Below are 21307 nucleotides of genomic sequence, written 5' to 3' on the forward strand. Positions count from 1 at the left end.
TGTGCAAGTGAGAAAGATGGCTTTTCGGGTTCAAGGGAAAAAGATGTGTAGACAGGATGGATGGGTATTCCTTGTGTGGGATACCATGTGGTTGTGCTCGTACCTTGGTGGTTGAGCAATGTCGGGAGATATCCATCTTGTCATAATTAAGGACTGAGTTGGTGTGTCATCTTGCCTAATTCCACCATCGTGCAACCACTCGACTGTTGTATGGGTAACGGCTTAGCATAAATCCCACTAGCTGAATTGTCAGTCCTCAGGGGTGCTGGTGAGCAACGGGGGCTCATGGAAAGGGAGTAAGATCTGGGTGACTTAGGTCCCGGTTACGGTCTCATGAATGAGCCGTGAACCCCTTGGGTGCTTCCGTGAGGGCTAGTCAATCTTAGCTAAGGTGGGTAATGGCTTTGTTAGGATCCGCACCGGCACTAAGGTGATCGTGCTGCGGTACCCTACTTGTGGGAAAAGTGTGCAACCTCTGCAGAGTTAAAACCTATCCGGGTAGCCATGTCCACGGCATTGGACGAGTTATGGCTTGGTCACATGACTAGTTTTTGAGCAAGGATGTCACGTGTGCGTGTGTGTGTGTGTGTGGGTGTTGAATTTTGGAATAGTCCGGCAAATGTGCCGTGCGCTATGACGGACTGGGAGTCCGATAGCGATAAAAACATGGATCCTTTGTGTAGGATCAACCCCACTCCTTACTCGGTTGCTAAAGAAAAGTTTTACGAAAATTTATTCGAAAATGAGCCTATGCATGTGTTGAAAATTTAGCTTTACCGCAAATAAACTCTAGCCTATCCTTGTTATGACCTGTGCATATACTTGTATCCCCCTTCGTGGATGGGGTTGGACTTGTTGAGTACGTTTGTACTCACCCTTGCTTCGTTGCTACAGAGGAAGACCCGGACTTCGTCGCCGAAGACCTCGAGTAGAGGTTGTGTCCGCACCCAACGCTGCCTGTGGTGTTGGCCTACCCAAGATGCTGCTGATGCCGTGTAGTCCCGAGTGCTGTCTTTTGGCAGTCGCTTGGTTAGCCGCTGTTCTTTATTTACTTCTTATCGCTGCGTGGCTTTCACGCCCACTCCCTCGGGAGTTGTACGGTAACTGAATTATCTGTCGAATAAATGTGTTATCAGCCTCCTGGGACTGATATTTGTATCACATTTAGTCTCTACTTATGTGGGGACGCTTCAGGTGGTATCAGAGCCGTCGTTGGCTGTAGGACGCGACCCTAGGACCGGATTAGCCCTTTTTGACCAAAACAAAAGAATTACAAAATTTCTGCCTACCTCTGCTCCATTGTAAAACTAATTTGTGCCCCGGATCTTTTCCAGATGGCCGAGGAAGGATGGGTCAACAGCCACTGCCTGGAGGAGCCTGGTTTTCCCAGATTGCTGTTCGCCTGCATGGACCGCCTCGGGATTTATGAGCGTCCGGAGTACACCAGCAGGGAGTACGAGGACCGCGGGACCCCTCGGTGTGAGATGATTATCTACATCGGGCGGAGTAGCCGCTACCTCGACATCCAGCCATGGAATGTGACTGCCACCGGCTTCCGGCACAAGGATACTTATCAAGTGGCAGCCCGAAAGGCCCTTCGATTCCTGTGCCAGATCTATGAGAGGCACATTGGCCGCACTCTGATGAGGTTCTACCCGCCTGTCAAGAAAAACCGCCCGGTTTGGCTAGCCTGGGTACGGACCTTGGAGGGACGTGGACAACGCGAGGATGACCCCACCGTGTTGCACATGGCTGCCTACCTTCTCACCTTGGACGAGCTCTACGATGAGTAGGCTGCTAAGTTAAAGCAGCAGACTCGTAGGGCCGAGGACGCAGAAATTATGGTGAGGAGGCTTCAGGTGAAGTTAGCCACTGCTAAAGCTCGAGCCGCAGCCGCCCAAAGCAACGAGGCCATTGCCGTTGAGGCCCTCAAGGAGGCTGAGGATCGGCACTCCAAGGAACTGAAGGATGCCCACCTCACCATCCGTGCCAGAAGGAGGATGGTGGCCATCGAGGACGAAGAGGCCCCGATCCTTGAAGGAATCCCCATTGCTCCAGGACCCAGTAAGCGGAAGAGCCCGGATGCCACCCCGGCACCACCACCTTCAGAAAGGAACTCCGAGGTGTCGGATGGAGTGGTTCCCGAGACCCCTCCGACGGCCGGGACTCTGAAGGATGAGGTGCTGGCCCTTCTCCTTCCGACAGAAGACCACTCAGTCCAGGGAGAAGACTCGCCCCGCGAGTAGTATGCCCAGCTAGGATTGCCCAAGGAGTGAAGCTGTCATGGTTCGCAGTTTAGAGTTGTACCCCTCCAGTTGTGTTACTGTAACCGGTCGTGTAGTACGTGTTTTGGCCTTACCCCAGCAGTGTTGTACCCCCGTGGCAAAATAAATAAAATCGTTTGTGTTTGTTGCTTGTTAGTCTGTGTGTTTGTCGACAGGAGGTGGATTCTGCCTCTTCGAAAATACGAATTAACCACTTTAAAGATCACTAAAATCCAAATCGCACTCTCATAAAGTCTCACTCAATCTGCAGATGCCGCCCAAGCGTACCACCAAGACTTCCCCAAGTCAGGCCCATGCCACCCCAAGTGCAGAGAGGCAGCCAGAAAGGCAAGAACCGCCTCCGGCAGCGCTTCCTGAGGAGCAGGAAGTGAGCCAGCCAGAAGGAAGGGGAGAAAGTCAAGTGGGGACACAGTAGCCACCGCCCCCACCAGTTATTGATCTGGTTCAAGTAATGAACAACCAGACCCTCTTGCTGGAAGCTCTAGCCAACGCCATTACTCGCCAGAGGCCCCGCGGGCAGAACATGAATGAGAAGCTGACGGACTTCCTCCGGACCAAGCCACCCACCTTTGGCGGGTCCGTCAACCCTCTGGACGCGGATGACTGGCTGCGCGTCATCCAGAGGAAGCTGGAACCATTTGGCTGTGAGGGCAGGGACAAGGTTCTCTTGGCTGCTCACCAGCTCACTGGGACTGCCTTAGCTTGGTGGGAGAACTACTGCTCTGCCGCCCAGGATGCCTCCTCTATCACCTGGGATGAGTTCGTGACGGAATTCCGTCGCTACCATATCCCCGCAGCCACCATGAAGCGCAAGGCGGATGAGTTCCGTGAACTCCGTCAAGGCAACCGATCTATGGAGGAGTACACCTTCCAGTTCATGGAGCTGACCCATTATGCTCCAGAGGAGGTGGACAAGGATGAGAAGAAGCAGGACATGTTCAAGAAAGGCTTGAACGCGGAGCTGAGGACCCTGCTCACTCCCCAGATCTACCCCGACTTCAACACCCTGATGAACATGGCCATCTTGACTGAGAGGGCCAAGGCAGAAGAGCGGAGGGACAACAAGCGTCGGTTCCTGGAGAGCGAGGCACCGAATAAATGTGTTATCAGCCTCCTGGGACTGATATTTGTATCACATTTAGTCTCTACTTATGTGGGGACGCTTCAGCAAGCCACACCCAAAGCAAGACTAAAGCGATAACAATACAAATCCAAGTTGCAGTCCAGTCGGACTCCGGGCTGCAATCGGAACTATGCGTCAGCGGAAGCATCCTGCAAAAGGGCCAACACCGCAGGCAGCGTTGGGTGCAGACGCAACCTCCTACTCGAAATCCTCGGCGACGAAGTCCGGATCCTCCTCTGAAGCTACAACACAAGGGTGAGTACAAAAGTACTCAGCAAGTCCAACCCCATCCACGGAGGGGGATACAACAAGAATATGCATATGAATCAACAAGGATATAGCTATGGTTTATTTGCAATAAAGCTGAATTTTCGACATATGCAGGGTTTCATTTTAAAGAATTTTCATAAAAACATTTTCTTAATAAACGATATATCAAGTGGGGTTGATCCTACACCAAGGATCCAAGTTTTATCGCTACCGGACTCCCCGTCCGCCGTAGCGCACGGCACAACTGCCGGACACTTCCAAAATTCCACACACCCACACTCACCGTAAATACCAGTCATCCCCCAAAAGCTAGTTGTGTGACCGAGCCGTAACTCGTCCAATACCGTGGACACGGCTACCCGGATAGGTTTTAACTCTGCAGAGGTTGTACACTTTTCCCACAAGTAGGGTACCGTATCACGATCACCTTAGTGACGGTACAGATCCTAACAAAGCCATTACCCACCTTAGCCAACACTGACTAGTCAACACGGAAGCACCCAAGGAGTTAGCAACCCATCCACGGGGCCGAAACCGGGACCTAAGTCACCAAGAGCTTAGTCCTTTTCCAAGGGCTCCCGTTGCTCACCAGCACACCTGAAGCCTAGCGGTTTAGCTAGTGGGGTTTATGCTAAGCCGTTGCCCACACAACGGTCGAGTGGTTGCACGATGATGGAATTAGGCAGGATGACACATCAACTCGGTCCTTAGCCATGACAAGATGGATATCTCCCACTCTGCTCAACCACTAAGGTACGAGCTCGACAATCCGGCATTCCACACAAGAAACGCCCATCCATCTCATCCACCACCTCTCTTTACACCCGAAAACCCAACACCTCAGTTGAACATACTCACACATTTATTTTCCGAATAAATAGATGTAGTCATGATTGAATTTGGATAATGAGTTCCTAAGCATTCTAGCAGTATTTATCATCTAAACAGAGCAACTCATATTTAGAGATAAATATGGGACAACAAGGAATAATCATAACAATCAAGGGGTGGCTATCCAACCATGTCTTGCTATAAAACAATATGCATTTTATAAAACAGGCCAATAGGTTGTGTCTGAAAAACTGGGTATTAAATATGCATCAAAGGGTGAGATTGGACTTGCCGTTCTCAAAGCCTTCCGGGAGCTCCTGCTCGCGGTACTGATCCTCGGGCTCGGGCTCGCGGTCGAACTCCTCCTCGCGCTCCTCCTCGGGTACTCCGCGATCTACGGCACACACAAACGAGCACACAATAAATAAAAAGGAAAATTTTTTTTTACCCGTTGAGCTCCGAACAGGAAGTATGAACGGAAAATAGGTAGGAGGAGTATTTTCATGAAATTTTGATATGCCTCAGCGGGAATATAGGAGAGGAGGCCATGGTTGAATTTGGGATCGATTGGAGGGAGTTTGGCGCATGAAATGACGGGTTAAAGGAGTATTAGGGGCTTTGAAATGAGGTTTTAGGACTGAACCGCGAGAGCAGGGGCCTATCTGTAATTATTTTTGGAATGGTGGGAGGACTTGTTCGCGAATAAGGGAAACTGGTCGGTTGGATCGCGAGGAGAGGGATTTATCCCTTTCTTCTTCCTGGAGACAACAAGAGGTGGAGGAAGGGATGGCCGGTGGTGGGCCGGTCGGCCGGGCTCGCCGGCGGCGAGGCCGAGCGGTAGGGGAGGAAGAGGAGGGTGTGGGGGGCCCATTTTGGCCCTCACCTTGGCCGGTCGCGGGGGAGAAGGAAGGGGCGCCGGCGGCGTTCTGGTGGCGGTGGTGGAGGTAGGCAAGGTGCGGCAGGCGGCGGGCACGGCGCGGGCGCGAGCGCGCGGCCCGACGCAGCGCGGCCCAGCGCGTGTGCGCGCCTAGAGCACCTCGGCGCGCGTGCCAGGCAGGGGGGGCGCCAGGCGCCAGAGAAAAAGGTGCGGCAGGGAAAACAAAGGGGAGAGAGAAGGAGGAGGAAGGAAGAGAAGGAAGAAAGAGAAGGAAAAGGAAAAGGGAAAGAAAGAGGAGGGAAAAGGAAGAAGGAAAGAGAAGGGAGAAAAGTGAGGGGGAAAAAGATGGCGGGGATTGCGGGATTCGACGTCACGCGTGATGGACTTGACGGGCACGCGGCGAAAATCACGAGGACGGAAAAAGAGGGTTGACGAGTCGGGGCCAGAACAACGGGTCCGACGGAAGGGAAAAGATTTGACGGAGCTCAGCGGTCGGAAAAATTTTGGAATGCATTTTTAACGGGTGATTTAATTGGTAGATTTTTACGGGCGTTACACGAAGCCACTCTAAGAGCGAGTCGCTCTCCTTGTTTCTTGTGTTGGGACTTCAGGTATTCCATATGGTTTGCCAAACCGCATGGAAGTGCTTCTAGAACTTATCCCACCAAGCAACATCCAGTCGCTGCATGGTGGCGTCATGTCGACGTTGTTGCTACGTGGTGACTTAGAGACCGAGTGCCCCCGTGAAGCGCTCGACATAGACGAAGCTTGAGCTGATGATCACAACTCCCTTGACTTGCTGAAAAGTTTTCCAAGGCTCTTCATGGCTGCACACTCAAGAAAAAAATATTGCTGGGGTTTCTTGCCGATGAGAAATTGCACAAGAGCAAAGACTAGCAAATGTGTGCTTGCTGAAATTTTTGGTTGCTAGAATTTTTTTGTGGAGTTTGGTTCTCGAATTTTTTAGAGCCTATGTGTTCCTGTGTTTGGTGTTTTGGATGAAAAACTTGATGAGCAAATGTGAGAGCAGCTTACCTACCAAAGGGGGGGGAGGCATGAGGAGGGTTAAAATGACCTCAGGCCGATCGGCTCGAGGCACACCAGGCCGATCGGCCAAGTGCCTTTCCTCCTCCTTTATTTGTCTCCTTTCTTCCCATGATCGCTTGGCAGTTATTGTACTAAATTTTTATCTCCTTCAAATGAAAGCACCATCCAAGCAACCTCCTTCATTCCTTTGGATTGAAAGTGTTGTCACCTTGCCTATTATTTTGTACCTATGTGTCATCGGTGCATCCTTTTCTTCAATTATGCCCATCATTTTGTCTTGTGACCTACAGAAACATGCATGGCTGCCCCTCCTTTGTATTCTTTTGCATGTGGTGGTAGGTAGGAGTTGCTTGCTAATGATTCCAGTGCACTCAAATCAAACCATTAGTGTAAATAAAGTTCATAAACCTTCTAAATCATGTTTAGATGCTTAATCCTCCTCTAATTTCAAAAATTAAAAATTAACTCAGAGCTAGCAATAAGTTTAAATATATTTTAGAGGAGTTTTAAAGCATAAAAAATAAATGTAAGTTGAAAGGATTTCCGACTATATTAATTTTAGTTGCATTGGTATCATCCATTCTCATGAATTTAGATGAAGCAATTTCAATTTCAAACGCGGGGTAGTGGGCTTAGGTTCTAATTTTGGCATAAAATGAGGTAGGGATTTTGAATGAAATAAATTAAATCTGGTTGAGAAAAATTCTAATTCTAGGAAAATTGATCAATTATTTTGTTTCTAAGTTTAAGTAAACCAAAATCTTAGGTTTGCGCGAGTCCTAGCATGCATCAAATTTAACAAAGTAAGAACAACATGAGCTCTACTCGTGTGTTTATCATGAGAAGCAAGTTAGGCTGATCATCATGGTCAAGATGAAAAGTCTGATGTGATGTGGATATTTGGTTCTAGTTTTCCAAGAAAAATCAAATAAAATTAGGATTGCTCATGTCATTGGTTTATGAAAAAGAGAGGAATAGAAAAATGACCGAGCGAATAAAACTCCAAAAATTGTCTTGACCAAAGGTTCTACTTTTTAAATGTTTACCAGGTATGATGTAGTAAAATCTGTAACTCACTTGATAATTCAAATGACTTCAGGGTTGTACTCACTTGATAATTCAAATGACTTCAGGGTTGTACTCTCAGTAGCTTATTCTTGACTCAATTATCGGGTTGCCTCTCACCAAGCGCTTCATTTATAGTCTATAGCTAGACTTTTCAATTCTTCACTTTGGACCAGTGCTCGGTGTCGGCAATGCAGTCTTCGGCACCCAGTTCTTCACCATCTTAGGCTTCAACGCAGGTATAGGCTTGGCTATCTTTTTGGTCTTCAAAGGCTGGCGTTCTTCCTTCTTCTAGATGATAGCAACATCTTCTGTTGCCTTCTTTTCTCCCGCCTTCTTGATCTTCTCCTCCTACTTGGCACCTCGATGCAGCGGTATATACTTGCTAGAAATTATGTTGCATACCTCAAAGCGTGGACCTAACTTTAATGCCCGTAGCATGCCATTAATATCTGTTGACACTCGTTTTTGACACACTTTTAGTGCTATTTAACTAGTGTTTTCATACTTAAACTTATACTGACCCACCACTTGGCACCTGAAATAAACCCATTATTGCATATGTATTGTATTTTGGAGTATATTGCATTATGACAGGAAATACGACATAATCAAGGGGGTTTGCATAAAGAGCTTAATGAAAATTTGGACATGGGTCATCGAGGGAAGCCAACACGAGAAAGGAGAGGACCAGGAGGCCTAGGGAGGGCCTTGGCCGATCATCCTGGGACCCTTTGGGCCGATCCACCTAGCCCATATTGGGCCCAATCATCCTCCTATTTCTTCTACTTGACGTCCATGACATCTCTAGGGTTTTTCCATCGACCATTGACCCAGAGCTGTCGTCTATTGGAGACTATAATTACCCTCTCATGGATTACTTGAACAGAGGAGGAGAGAGATGGAGGAAACACGATGAAAACACCATCCACCGCCACCACAAGGAGAAAAAACGGAGAGAAGATTGGATCTACAAGAAGCCACGCAAAGCGTAGCACCAGAGGAGGGGAAAACCTCCCAAGCCGATCAGCTTGGAGGTGTCCAAGTCAGTCAGCCTTGGGCTTTCCTACCCCCGTTCGTTGTTATCTTCGGTTGAGTTGATCTACAAAGCGATCTTTACCTAGAATTGTGTCGACATGTGTAAGATCATGGGGGTAAAGTCTTTGTTTGTCCTTGAGGTTGTACGGAGATCTTGATTTGTAATTGCTGAACCTCTTGTTTAAGATCTATTTGTTATCTATCATATCATGATAATGCTCTTTGATGTACTTGCTAGCCAACGCTACTTTGGGTTGCTTATTTGCTTACCTAAAACGGTCATCATGCTGTGTTCTTATCATCCAATAGTTGAGTGCTCTTGTGTAGTGACAACATGCGAAAGGGAAAGCGTTGGGCATGATTCATATCCACTCACGATAACACTTAGATCTAGTACTTTTATGCATCACGATTGCATCTGCAAGTTCCTACATTCCTAGGACACACGTTTTATCTATCTTGTTTACATCCATACTCTCTATCTGCTTTAATCTAGATTGCTTAGTTCTTTTGTTAGTTCAATCCTATCTTATACAAAGAATCTTCAGTTACATAGATTAGTGCTTAGTTAAGCATGCAAATCCAACTGCCCCACGGATTGGTAAACCTTGGGGGATTAATCTAAGGGAAGAGCTACAACTGATTTGTGCGCTTGCAGTTCATAAATTGGCGTGCTAACTGCCGTCAACATGCTTTTTTTGGCGTCATTACCAAGGAACAAGTCAGTTTTGCTATGTTTAACTTTGTATTAATTTTTTGTTAACCTCTAGCATCTAACTTTTTCTCTAGAAAAGAAAAACTTTGTTTTTATTTTTGGTGCCTAGATGGCCCATTATCACTTGCAGGTGAAGCAAAATGATGGTACGCAGAAACTTCTTTCGATGCGAAGGGGAATTTGGAGACACTAATGACAAAGTTTTGTGGAAGATTTTTCTCTGTAAGCAAATTTTAAAACCTTCGGAAGGACTTGCTTAATTTCGAGCAAGGAGAAGATGAAGGAATAGATCAAGTATAGGATAGATTCAATAGATTACTTGAACAAGGACCTAAGCTTGAATTATCACGTGATGTGTTGTTGCATACATTCTATTTTTCAGAAAAAAAGGGCGTACCCAATGCGAAAGCTCCCACACAAGGTGGAGTCTAGGGAAGAGAAATTTTAGACAGCCTTACCCTTTCAAAATTCTTTTAAAATTCTACAAAGAGGCTGTGCGGCCCGGAGGTCCTGGGTTCGAACAAGTCTCTTTGCAGAATTCAGAAACTTTTCAGCGAAGAAGAAGTAGACCCAGAATACATTACTAAAGTAAAGAAAGTCATGGGAGCAAAGCCTGAAGCATCACAGTTTGCTAGTTTGATGCAAATATACGCAATTGGAACTAATCAAAACAAAGGACCACATTTGCCTACACCGCATATTGACTACATGATTAATGGGAAGATTATCGACAAGGCACTCTGCGATATAGGAGCACATGTAAGTGTCATGTCTTCAAAACTTTATGATGAACTTTATCATAAGACCTTTGGGTGTGCTTAAAGATCTAAAAGTCAATATTTCGAATAAATCTACACCAACTGATTTCTTTGTTATTGATACTTGCCACGATGAACATGATGATATAATCCTTGGTAGACGTTTCCTTAAGTTGGTAAATACTGTGCTTGATGCGGGAGATGGCAAAGTAACTATTAATCTTGATGGTGCTAAATACACTTATGATTTTCTGCCTACATGTTGAAAGAATTTGCATCTATCTCCTGATAACGAGGAGGTAAAGAATGTATGCTTTGCTGAAAATTTCAGGGATCCTCTACTAAGAGCAATGGAAAATAACGAGGATGACCAGGATAACGAATAGGGAGAAGCAATTGATGCATTGTCACCTCAATATGGAACTCTGGAAGAAGGAAAATTTGAAGGTATTGGAGAATTTGTGCAATAAGAACTAGAAGCACCAAATGTTGAGCAGAAGCCATTATCCAAGGGATTAAAATATGGATATTTGGGGAACAACAAGATTTATCCAGTCATTATTAGCGACGAACAAGAAATTGAGAAGTTGCTGAATTTATTGAGGAAGCATCAAAAAGTGAATGGGTACATGATCAAAGACTTAAAATGAATCTGTCCAGCCTTCTGCTCTCATCGGATATAATTAGAAGATCAATATAAGCCAGTTGTGGAGGGCCAGAGCAGACTAAGCCATGCCATGCGTGACATAGTAAAGAAAGAGGTGATCAAATTCCTTCTCTCCGAAAGGATTCCGCACACCCTTGCAGCAACCCACCCACCCACGCCCTCCGACCTGATTGTGGGGCTAGATCGCGTCAGCAACACTATTGCTGAGTGCATAGATTTCTCTGAGGTAGTGCTACGCTCAACTAGGTCGGCGTAGGGTCCTTCCCTCATCCCCTTTAGTTTGAGGAAGTCGGCTGCTGCATTCTCCGCGAATCTTGCACAGTCCTTCCAGATCCAATCTAGAGACCCACCCGCACCCACCCAATTTTTGGACTGTGGTGAGTTCTAGGTCCCCCGCATCGTCGTGACTCCGAATATTTCCGGAAATGATGTCAACTACGCCATGCCAGGTCACGAAGCCTTCGTGGTCTCCGCCCACGATCCACCCATAGATGGCGATCAACCTGGTCATAACATGGGAGCCGAGGCAGCAGGAAACCAGCGCTGACCACCGCTCGCCACCACCGCTGACCCATCGCGTGCCAATGATGGTGACAACGTCAACCAGGAGAATGCTCGGGGCAGACGCTGGCATCCTATGCGCGACCACATTGTACAAGCCGACCTTGACGAGGCTGGCCACAATATCTTCACCACACCCCAAGCTAACCTGGGGGCTGCCTTCGCCAATATGGAACACCTTCCAGAGCTAATTCAGCGAGTCCGGGCACGTATCCGCATAGCTAACGCCCAGGTTGAAGAATGGGCCCGGAGTCAGTTAACACACTCTAGGACAACATCTACCCGGCACTCTCGAAGCCAGTCTGCTTATAGGAAATCCAGTCTCCACCAAGACGACCACGGTAGCCGCGTGGGAGGTTGGCTGGAGCCAGCCCGTGAAGAGGAGGAGGTGCCCCCCCAACTCCAAAACAGGGCTCCCGAGGTCCTCGCCGCCGAAGCCGATCCTGCCGGACCAACCACCTTCCTCTGGGAAAAGTTTGATGACACCATGGATGCTCTGTGCCCCTTCCATAATGACGTGCATCACAGTCTCTGGGATTGTAAAGTCATCAAAAAAGAGCTCGGTGCCCCAGTGAAGTTCAAGCGACCTCGCTGCAACTACCGTAGGGACGACAGTCATCCCGACAACCACCGCTACAATGATCGTGAGGCCCCTTCATCATCAAAGAAGTGATCCAGCTAGAAGCCTATCGACTCCACTAGGCAGACAGCTTAGGCGTCCCCAATCCGCGGAATATCGAGCACCTGCGGCGCCTCTACACTTAGGACTTAAAAGCTATGTATTCTTTCCCTTTTCATTGAATTAATTAAACCTCCGAGGTTCTTTGCAAAACTACTTCCTTCCTGTTACTTTTCCCAAGTTGTTCCTACTAATCGGGGGCTGTCCGACCTATTCTTCAAACCACTCGCTTTCAAGCTCAGGGGCTTCCCCCAGTCGCCGACATCTGGGTCTCTCACTTCTAGTCACCGACCTCTGGGTTTCGCATCCTCCTCCTCCCCCTTTCAAGGCAATATGACTAACTCGTGTGGTCGGCGTCCCAGCTCGCGGAACCTAGACAACTTTGCATTCACCCCTCCTACAAGCTTGAGATATGGTCTCAGCAAGACGCTGGTTAGGCAAGACTAGGCACCTAGTGGCTATAGGCCTCGGCCACACGTTGTACTGTCGCATATACCAAGGGAAGGGAGGAGCCTCTTTTTCCTCGCATACATCAAATTAATTACATGACATGCCTTATCAAATAGTTTAATACACTATTAAGTTTAATCTTATGGGTCTAAATCATGTACAATGTTCTCTGCTACATCCTGATACTAGTCGGCCAGTTCTGGAAGCGTGTCCGTGTCAAAGTTGGTTGCAACCCCTCCTCCAGCACGCTCCAAGGTGATCCACAGGAAGTGTGTCTTCAGCACCGCTAGGACGTTCTTGACGCACTCCACCACAGTGTCCTTCAACAGCTCCTTTAGGCGACCAAGTGCGGCCTTGAGGCGGTCAAGCAACGGTGTTGGAGCAGTCGGGTCAGCCTCTGGTTGGACCATGTCCATCACGTAGCCGGTCACCTTGCGAAGATCCTCCAGCTCCACTTCTAGCCCTGCAATAACATGTTGGTCATGCTGAAGACTACTTATATCACCCTCTAAGCAGTGCTCAGTTTCCTTTCGCGCATTGGCTTCATAAGTTAGCTTTTGCGATACGACATACGTTCGATGGACCGCCCCATCATGCTCCTGCTGAAGGTGTGCATTGGAGTCCTCGCACTCCTTGAGGTGCCGCTTGAACCTTTGCTCCTTCACCGTGGCATCTGCTCATCCAAACAATGATACGTCAGTGCTAAGACTTCAAGGGCAAAATCAATTCACAAGGTCATCAAAATGTACCTTTCAAGTGTGCGACAAGCACTTCTTTCTCCAAGGCATGGTCCAGTTCCTTTTGCAGGAGTTGGTCGGCGCGCTTTGCAGCATCCTCCCTAGCCTTCTTGAGCTCGGCCTCAAGGCACTCTGCCCTTAGACGGCATCGCTCAGCTCACCGGGTCGCTTTCGCCCTCTTCTGAGTGCGCGTAGCCAGACACTGTTTACATTTCAACATTCAGAGTTCTGCAAAGAAACTGGAATTCAAATACAAGTTGGGTGGCATACTTACAAATACCACCTCACCGACATCTAAGGATGCTTGCCGCAGCCTAGTAAGGTCTTCCTTGTCTCGCGCTGCGTCCCTTGCTAAATCCACGTCGTCGAAGTCCTCAGCATCAGAATCATCTTCACTTTGTACACCAACGTCAATGTCTCTAGTGGACCTCTCGGGCGGCAAATCATCCCTGGGCAGCTCTTCTAGCTGAGGCTCGGCTCTAGCCCCCACATCAGGCACAAGTTTGACCCTAGGGTCGGCCACAGCAGCATCCGCAACGTCGGAGCTGACTACTCTTTGCTGTGCTGCTGGGGCTGGTACAGCTCCTCCTCCACCGCAGCTACCTTGGCTTCCTCCGACCTCCGGAGGCTGCGTCTGCTCAGGCACGCGGTCGCTCGACCCCTCGGTCCGGGTCGAGCAACTGGTCAGCTGTGTGCCGCGTTCATCATCCAGCACGACACTCAAGACAGGCGATCACAAAAATTACAAGATAGACAGTATGAGTAAATGGAGGCACGCTGATTTGAAGTAGGTGCCCAGTTCCCGAGCGCGAGGACTGGCAGAGCCAAGGAGGCATGTCGACTTGAAATAGGAGTCCAGTCCCCGAGCGTGAGGACTAGCGAAGCGAAGGAGGCACGCCGATCTGAAATAGGCGCCCAGCCCCTGAGCGCAAGGACTGGTGGAGCTAAAGAGGCATGCCGACTTGAAATACCTGAAATAGGCTCCTAGCCCCCCGAGCGTGAGGACAGGCAGAGCCATGGAGGCACGCCGAGTCGTCTATGGCGCCCAGCACCCAAACCTGAGAGCCACGAGCCACGGAAGCACTCCAAGTCGACTCCCGCTCCTAGCCCCTGAGCCTGGGAGGTCAGCTGAGTGGCAGGAAGCATGCCGAGTCGTTTGTGGTGCCCAGCCCCCCAACTTGAGAGCTGAACGAGCCACAGAAGCACTCCAAGTCGCCTCGCTCTCTCAGCCCCGAGCCTGGGAGGTCGGCCGGGTGGCATGATGCACGCCAAGTCGTTTGTGGTGCCTAGCTCCCGAGCTTGGGAGCTAAAGGAGTCACGAAAGCACTCCAAGTCACCTCTCGCTCCCAACCCTCGAGCTTGGGAGGTCGGCCGGGCGGGAGGAAGCATGCCGAGTAGTTTCTAAGCTGTAAAAATAGAATGCAAACATTATGCAGCATACGGAAGAATATTAATAATTGAATAACTCGGAGTTTTATTCGACGTATAAATAAACTGTTGCGCGTCATGCTCTTGTGGGCCATGTAATTTTATTAGGTAGTTAGCCTGTTACGTTTAACCATTAATGCAGAAATGTTTTCTCCTCTAATAGACATACTAGGAAGTTTCGTTAAAAAAAAGAAGAGATATCCTTTCCCCTGGTCTAACGCGTGTTCTAACGCGCACTAACTTCTGCAGAAATGTTCCTTGCAGCTTCCAGTGAAGTTTGGACGCGTTTCACGCAGAATGTTTCTTTAGGGAATAAAAAAGTAAGGGAATCCCTTCCCTGTTTTAGCGCGCACTGGCTTTTGCAGAAATGTTCCTTGCATCCTAGGGAGCCCGGATGCGGTTATTACAGTGGAGTCTGGAGACGCAGACCTTGACCTCACACCCAGAACTGGAACTGCAAGTCTCGGTTCTATTAAGAAAATACGGTTGTCGGAGAAGAAGAGCTCATCAAGACCTGCTGCAAATTAAACTCGGCGGTTGAACTCAAGATGGCGTCCTTCTGGGATGTGCTGGGGAAGGTGACGGGCGTGATGCAGCTGACCGGCGTCGACGCGTTCGGGATGGTGTCGATGATCGTCCAGGCGGCGCGCACGGCGCGGCGCAACAGGGATCTGTGCCAGCAGCTGGCGAAGAAGGTCGAGATCGTCAGCGGCCTGCTCGAGGAGCTGCAGATCCCGGAGCTGCGGCGGCACCGGAAGACGCGCCGGCCGCTGGACGAGCTGCGCACGGCGCTCTTCCGTGGATACGTGCTCGTGTGGTCTTGCAGCCAGCAACAGAGCACAAGCCAATTCCGCCAACTGTTCATGGCCGCCGACATGGCATCCATGCTTCGCCAGGCCAAAGACGAGATCGACAGCTACATCATCCTCATCCCCTTGATCACCACTGTCGCCTCCGTCAGATCCCGGGTATCCTCTGTATCTCGACCTCAGATTTCAGCAATTTTCTTTTGCAGTAATCACTCCGTTTCAAATTGTAGAGTATTTTAGCTTTTCTAAATTTATAGACGTTGGCATGCGTCTAAACATATACTATATTTAGGTACACAAAAATATCTATGCACCTAGAAAAACTAAAACGACTTACAATTTGGAATATAGAGTAATGAGAAAAAAGTAGCACTCTTTCTAGTGACACAACTAGTTTTTGATAAGAGTTTGGGGCCAAAATTTTATCTCGTCCATTTAAAAATATATTATATTCAGGACGTCAATAGGTCCATGCGGTAACACTTTGATGAAGGCTTTGTATAAACATGTCATTTTAACGAAACAAGGCTAGATACTATAACCACACCTTTTATAATGAATGCGATAACATATATCTTTATTGTCGTCCGAGTTTTTTTTACAATGAATCCTAAAATGAGGGCAGTGTGGTGGGACCTTCCACTTTAGTGTGTCTGTCATCATTCTCAATGTGTCCGGCACGATACACATTTGAAACGGTGTAAATCTGGCAATCTGAGGTGTCCTCAAGGCAAACCCGAATCATCCACTTTTACATCTATTATCTTATTCATATACATACATGATCGCAGCACATAAAGAACTACTAACAACATACACCAATAGAGTTTATACAAATACTTTACAGAGGTAAGTTATTACACGGAGTGATAGGAGTGAGAGGTAATGGTAAATAAGTGCATGATCTTCAAACCCATATTGTGTAAGATCTTTTCGTGGCTCGTGATCCAAAACAGGCTATGGACGGCGGATAGACTAAAAAACGGGGGTGGCCCAATCAACTTAATTGCCCGTTATGTCGCAACACTCAAGAATCGGCAGTTCACCAATTTACTCAATGCCAAGTGACGTGTACACTGTGGGATATGGTGGCGAATTGGATATCCTGTGTGAAAATTAAACCTCTGCTTTGGGAACATGAGGATAGTTTACATCACTAGTGGTCGACGAGGACAATAACGCCGTGTTGCTCTAGGAGAGGCATACGCTCCATGATCATGCTTGTTTCATAGACTATTTGGAGAGAGAGAAATTCGAGAATTTTTGAGCGCAAGGAATCTACAACCAATATGATGTTCCACAAAGTTAAAGACGAGGCTGCGCTGTGGACTACGGCCGGAGCAAAACACCTTTCCGTTTTAATCACCCGCTGTTAATTCTTTCCGCGCTTAGGGCCCTTTACGTTTGTATATATTTTCTTTTCTTGAACTTTCGCACCGCTTGGTGCTTTGTATTTGTTCAGTTTGGACCATCTTATTTTTAATATAATCAGCAACTCTCCTAACTGGTTCGTTTCGAAAAAAACATATTGTGGCGTCTAAGTCCACGAATTTTGAAATTATAGATGAGGGTCCTCAAACTTGTTGGACATATCCAGGTCTAATGCTGGAAATACCCGTATGATTGCCGATACAGCATACCAAAGGGGCATATTAGACCTAGATATAATATACTCCCTCCATTCCAAATTATAAGTCATTTCAAGAATCTTGGAGAGTCAAAGCATCTCAAGTTTGACCAAAATTATAGAGAAAAATATAAAGATTTATGACATTAAATAGGTATACTATAAAAATATAATTGATGAAGAATCTAATGATACTTAGTTGACATCATAAATGTTATTATATTATCATATAAATTTGGTCAAACTTGAGGTACTTTGACTCTCCAAGATTCTTGGAATGACTTATAATTTAGGATGGAGGAAGTATTTAGCAAGTTTAAGGATCCTATAGTTTCAAACTTCGTGGACGTAGCGACAAGTTGAAGCACTACCAGTGCATTTGTTTCTAGAAGTAAAATACGACACTACACTGTTTATTAAAAAAAATGACCTACAGCTCTAGCGTTAGCTAAAGAACGAGATGGGCACCCACATGCTGGTCGAAAGACTTGACCCCATTTGAACAAGCATGTCAAGCATCCTCCCATCGCGAGACAGTTTAATAGAACCGGTCAACAATGATAGTATCGAATTGTTTAATTACAAGCCCTGCTCCTTTTGTCAACTTTATTTAATTTGGCTCGTTTTTCTTTTAAAAGGGCTCGTACGCATGTCTTTTACCATGCATATTCATCTGAAGGTCTTATTTTCCTCATCTAACAGGACGACGTGACCAATGACCCAGCCCCAGCCCAAAGGTTATAAATGTTTCAAGTCATTAGTTGCATCCATATAGTATTCTTTGGGCCAACTCATTCAATAAAAACTCCTGCAGACCTCAATTATCCATTCAAGATGACAGCGATTCGCCTCCGTCATCCATTCAAGCAGTTACCAATTCGCTTGCACTTGAGGAGGGATTGCCACAGCCGAATCATATTTTTGCCCGAAACGAAGAGCCAACACAGAGTCAATTGAGTCACGCCTCAGCTAACAACTGGGCTCAAGGTATTCACCGACCCTCCAAAGAAATGTTGTTTTACGTTGTGTGTAATCAACACATTTAAATGTCGGCCGTTAGTATCTTTGAATCCTGTGATTGTTTTTTAAAATGATAAACTCATTGGCATTGGAAAATAGATTCATAATGCTACAAAGTTGTTATTATATTTGCATCTATCTTTTTACTACTAATATGTTGTAAAAAATACTTTGCTAGTGACTATATCCTTGTGATTGGAGTGAGTCGCTTGCCAAGCCCTGTGCCGCATTACACGAGCTAGTTATACAGTTCTTTTGTTTGAAATGATTTATGTCTGCTACCAGAGGCAAAAGTGTTTTTGTCATTGTACTACTTTGTTAGGTTCAGCAACAATATTTTAAATGACAATTTGTGGGCAAAGTTCCATCTTTTAGGCCCTACAAAATTGTGAGTTGCGACCGTTTACATTCTTTTTTTTCAATTTGATGAATGTAGAACACTTGGAGGAGCTGGTGTTAATGATGGTGCACAGCGCAGACACCGCACGCCACAACAGGGACCAGTGCCAGCAGCTGGCGCATCAAGCCCTTATCGTCGGAAATCTGCTCCAGAGGCCGCTGGGGACGCAGAGGTCCCTCGAGCAGCTGGAAGACATACTTTTCCGTGGATACATGCTCATATGTTTCTGCAGCCAGTACACCAGAAGCCAACTCCACCTGATGTTCACAGGAGCCGATGTGGCCTCTGTGTTTCGGCAAGCGCATGAGGAGATCAGACGCCAAATCTATCACCTGACCGGCGTTGTTCCGGCTCAGGTCTCTCTCTCTCTCTCTAGAAAACTTGAGTCTTTTTAGATAATTTTAAGCAGTTTTTTTAGTACACACGTAATCCTCCCTTCTAATAGCGGAATCATGATTTTGGAGACGTCGGGCAAAATTTGTATAAAAATTAAATGAGCATCACTTAATTTAACAATCAACATATATAATTGGTTAATTATTTGCACACCACTTAAAAGTTATATGAAGTTCTTTTTTAATAAGAAGAGAAAGAAATGGCCAGCATCCTCTTCTGCTCATGCAGCCTTGTCCCTACAGTCATTTTGGCTCTACTCATTTTCATGGTTGTTAGGGCCAGGTTCTTGTGAGGTTTAGGGTTCCCTAACTAAACCTGTCGCCGTAGAGCTAGCCGTCTTTATTTTCTTATTGCGTTCTAGTGGAGACGTGCTGGTTCAAATTTTGAATAGTGTAATAATGTTGTCTGTGGGCTGTTCTTTTTTTGGAAGTTTCCATTTCGAATTCAAAATTTCAAAACTTAGAGGTTTAGACCATCTGACTCTTTTCGATATGTGGAATAGTTTGGTTTTCCTTTTGGGAATGTTGGCTAGCGCAAATCCTTCTGCGCGCACATTGGCACGAACGTGGAGCCAGGAATATTGTTAATTAATTGTGCCGGCGGCTCTAGGCTGGATGAGAGATACCAGAAACACCTAGCACAGTTCGTTTCCGTCCCTATATGTCAATGTCCTATTTTTCTCCACTAATATCATATATTCAGGTTGCAGATGCCGACGTGACCACCAATAATCCCGTCCGAGAGGAAAAGGTTGTCGTAATTATGGCAGGCGACGATCGACCGGTTTTTCTAGGTACTTTTGCAGTTCTCTCATGTGGATTTCTGTTCCGTATGCTTGAATCGAGGTGCTGTTATACACCATTTTGCACAATATCCGTATCCTTCCAGCATCACCGGGAATTGAGATGGCAATTGCACTGGTACATACATTTCTCTATAGAATTAGTCAAAACACTCCCCCTAGATCTCCTGTATTGGGTATAATTTGTACTATAACTTTCAAAGCCGGATAAATCCCGCAAAGAGCCTTTTGGTTGCTGTCTGCCTGTCTTTGAAACGGGCAGTTCAGTCATCTTTTGATCTTTCTGTTTTATGTGCATTTGCAGAGAAATTGACGGGTTTGAAACATGAGTAATAGTATGTAATCACCTACGGTTCTATAGTAGGCATGGCCATTACTGCTGATGGTTTTAAGCATGGCTATTATGACTGATGGTTAGGAAGGATGAACCATTTTCCACACGTTATCAAATATGAATTTGTTTGGTTAATAAATTGCTTGTCTTCGTTTCTTGTAGCTGCTGCGTCACAATCCAAGCAGAATGTGGCCAAGCTAGCACCTCATGGAAACCGAATTCCTTTTGTTGTGCTACAAGAGGCAACAAATTACTTCGATAACCAGATGGTCATTGGAGTTGGAGGGTTTGGAAAGGTCTACAGAGCCGTGATGCAGGATGGAAGCAAAGTCGCAGTAAAGCGCGGCAACCCGAAGTCTCAGCAAGGGTTGGCGGAGTTCTGGACGGAAGTCGAGGTGCTATCAGGGGTGCGACACCGCCATCTTGTGGCGCTCAGGGGTTACTGCGACGAGCAAAATGAAATGATCTTGGTGTATGAGAACATGGAAAAAGGCACTCTGAGAAGTCATCTTTATAACAGTGATAAGCCGCCTCTCAGCTGGAATAAAAGGCTGCAAATCTGCATAGGAGCAGCAAAAGGACTCCACTACCTTCACACTGGTTTTAAGAAATCAATAATCCATCGTGATGTCAAGTCAACAAACATTCTTCTTGACGAAAATCTGTCAGCCAAAGTTTCTGATTTTGGCCTCTCAAAAGTCGGGGGTGGTGTTGATGATACGCATGTTAGCACGGTAGTCAAAGGGAGCTTCGGTTATCTTGATCCTGAGTACTTCCGGAGACAGCAGCTGACCGACAAGTCAGATGTGTACTCATTTGGTGTAGTGTTGCTTGAGGTGATCTGTGCAAGGCCGGCCCTCAACCCATCTCTTCCAAAAGAAATGGTTAGCCTTGCAGAATGGGGTATGGAGTGGCAAAAGAGAGGGCAGCTTTATCAGATCATCGACCCACGGATTGCTGGGAATATCAAGCCTGAAGCATTGAAGAGGTATGGGGATACGGTTGAGAAATGCCTTGCTGATCATGGCGTCGATCGTCCCACAATGGGAGATGTCATATGGAACCTGGAATACGCGCTGCAGCTGCAGGAGTCAGGCGAAGACAACTCCGACATGTCGATGAATAACACCTTCTCACAGTTGGTCAGTACAGATGGGAGGTTAACTGGATTGAATTGTTGTGTAGCGAAAGGAAAAATATTGAGTACATGTACTAGAAAATCACTTGCGTTCGTGCCACTACTGCTTAATAGGGTTTCATTCCTTGTTCATAACTCCCTTTCACAACCAGAAAGTGAACTGCGGCTACACATACAAACCCGAACTGGGGGTAAAAGTAGCCTTCACTCATGGTCTCTCGTGAGCCGGTACTGCCCACTGGCAGGGTAG

The 21307-nt window shown here is 46.9% G+C and overlaps 2 protein-coding genes across 2 annotated transcripts; both read left to right on the plus strand.

Moving 5' to 3' along the window:
* The first annotated feature begins 14879 nt into the window (after window positions 1–14879).
* On the plus strand, window positions 14880–19898 carry LOC111257915 (protein MID1-COMPLEMENTING ACTIVITY 2-like). Its single transcript, XM_022828268.1, has 6 exons — window positions 14880–15499; window positions 17670–17704; window positions 17782–17954; window positions 18424–18743; window positions 19486–19539; window positions 19890–19898. The coding sequence occupies exons 1-6, from the start codon at window positions 15080–15082 to the stop codon at window positions 19896–19898; spliced, it is 1011 nt and encodes a 336-aa protein (XP_022684003.1). The 5' UTR covers window positions 14880–15079.
* A 192-nt stretch (window positions 19899–20090) lies between these two features.
* Window positions 20091–21307, plus strand: LOC105914710 (receptor-like protein kinase HERK 1). Its single transcript, XM_022828269.1, has one exon. The coding sequence runs from the start codon at window positions 20186–20188 to the stop codon at window positions 21305–21307; it is 1122 nt and encodes a 373-aa protein (XP_022684004.1). The 5' UTR covers window positions 20091–20185.

The sequence above is a fragment of the Setaria italica genome, chromosome VII (genome assembly GCF_000263155.2).
Source record: "Setaria italica strain Yugu1 chromosome VII, Setaria_italica_v2.0, whole genome shotgun sequence".
Taxonomy (NCBI): domain Eukaryota; kingdom Viridiplantae; phylum Streptophyta; class Magnoliopsida; order Poales; family Poaceae; genus Setaria; species Setaria italica.

Excerpts from the sequence above, each read along its gene's own strand:
- LOC111257915 (XM_022828268.1), top strand. The coding sequence starts at position 15,080 with ATGGCGTCCTTCTGGGATGTGCTGGGGAAGGTGACGGGCGTGATGCAG. Across the intron at positions 15,500-17,669 it reads TCGCCTCCGTCAGATCCCGG|GACGACGTGACCAATGACCC; the intron begins GTATCCTCTGTA and ends CTCATCTAACAG. Across the intron at positions 18,744-19,485 it reads CCGGCGTTGTTCCGGCTCAG|GTTGCAGATGCCGACGTGAC; the intron begins GTCTCTCTCTCT and ends TCATATATTCAG.
- LOC105914710 (XM_022828269.1), top strand. The coding sequence starts at position 20,186 with ATGGTCATTGGAGTTGGAGGGTTTGGAAAGGTCTACAGAGCCGTGATG.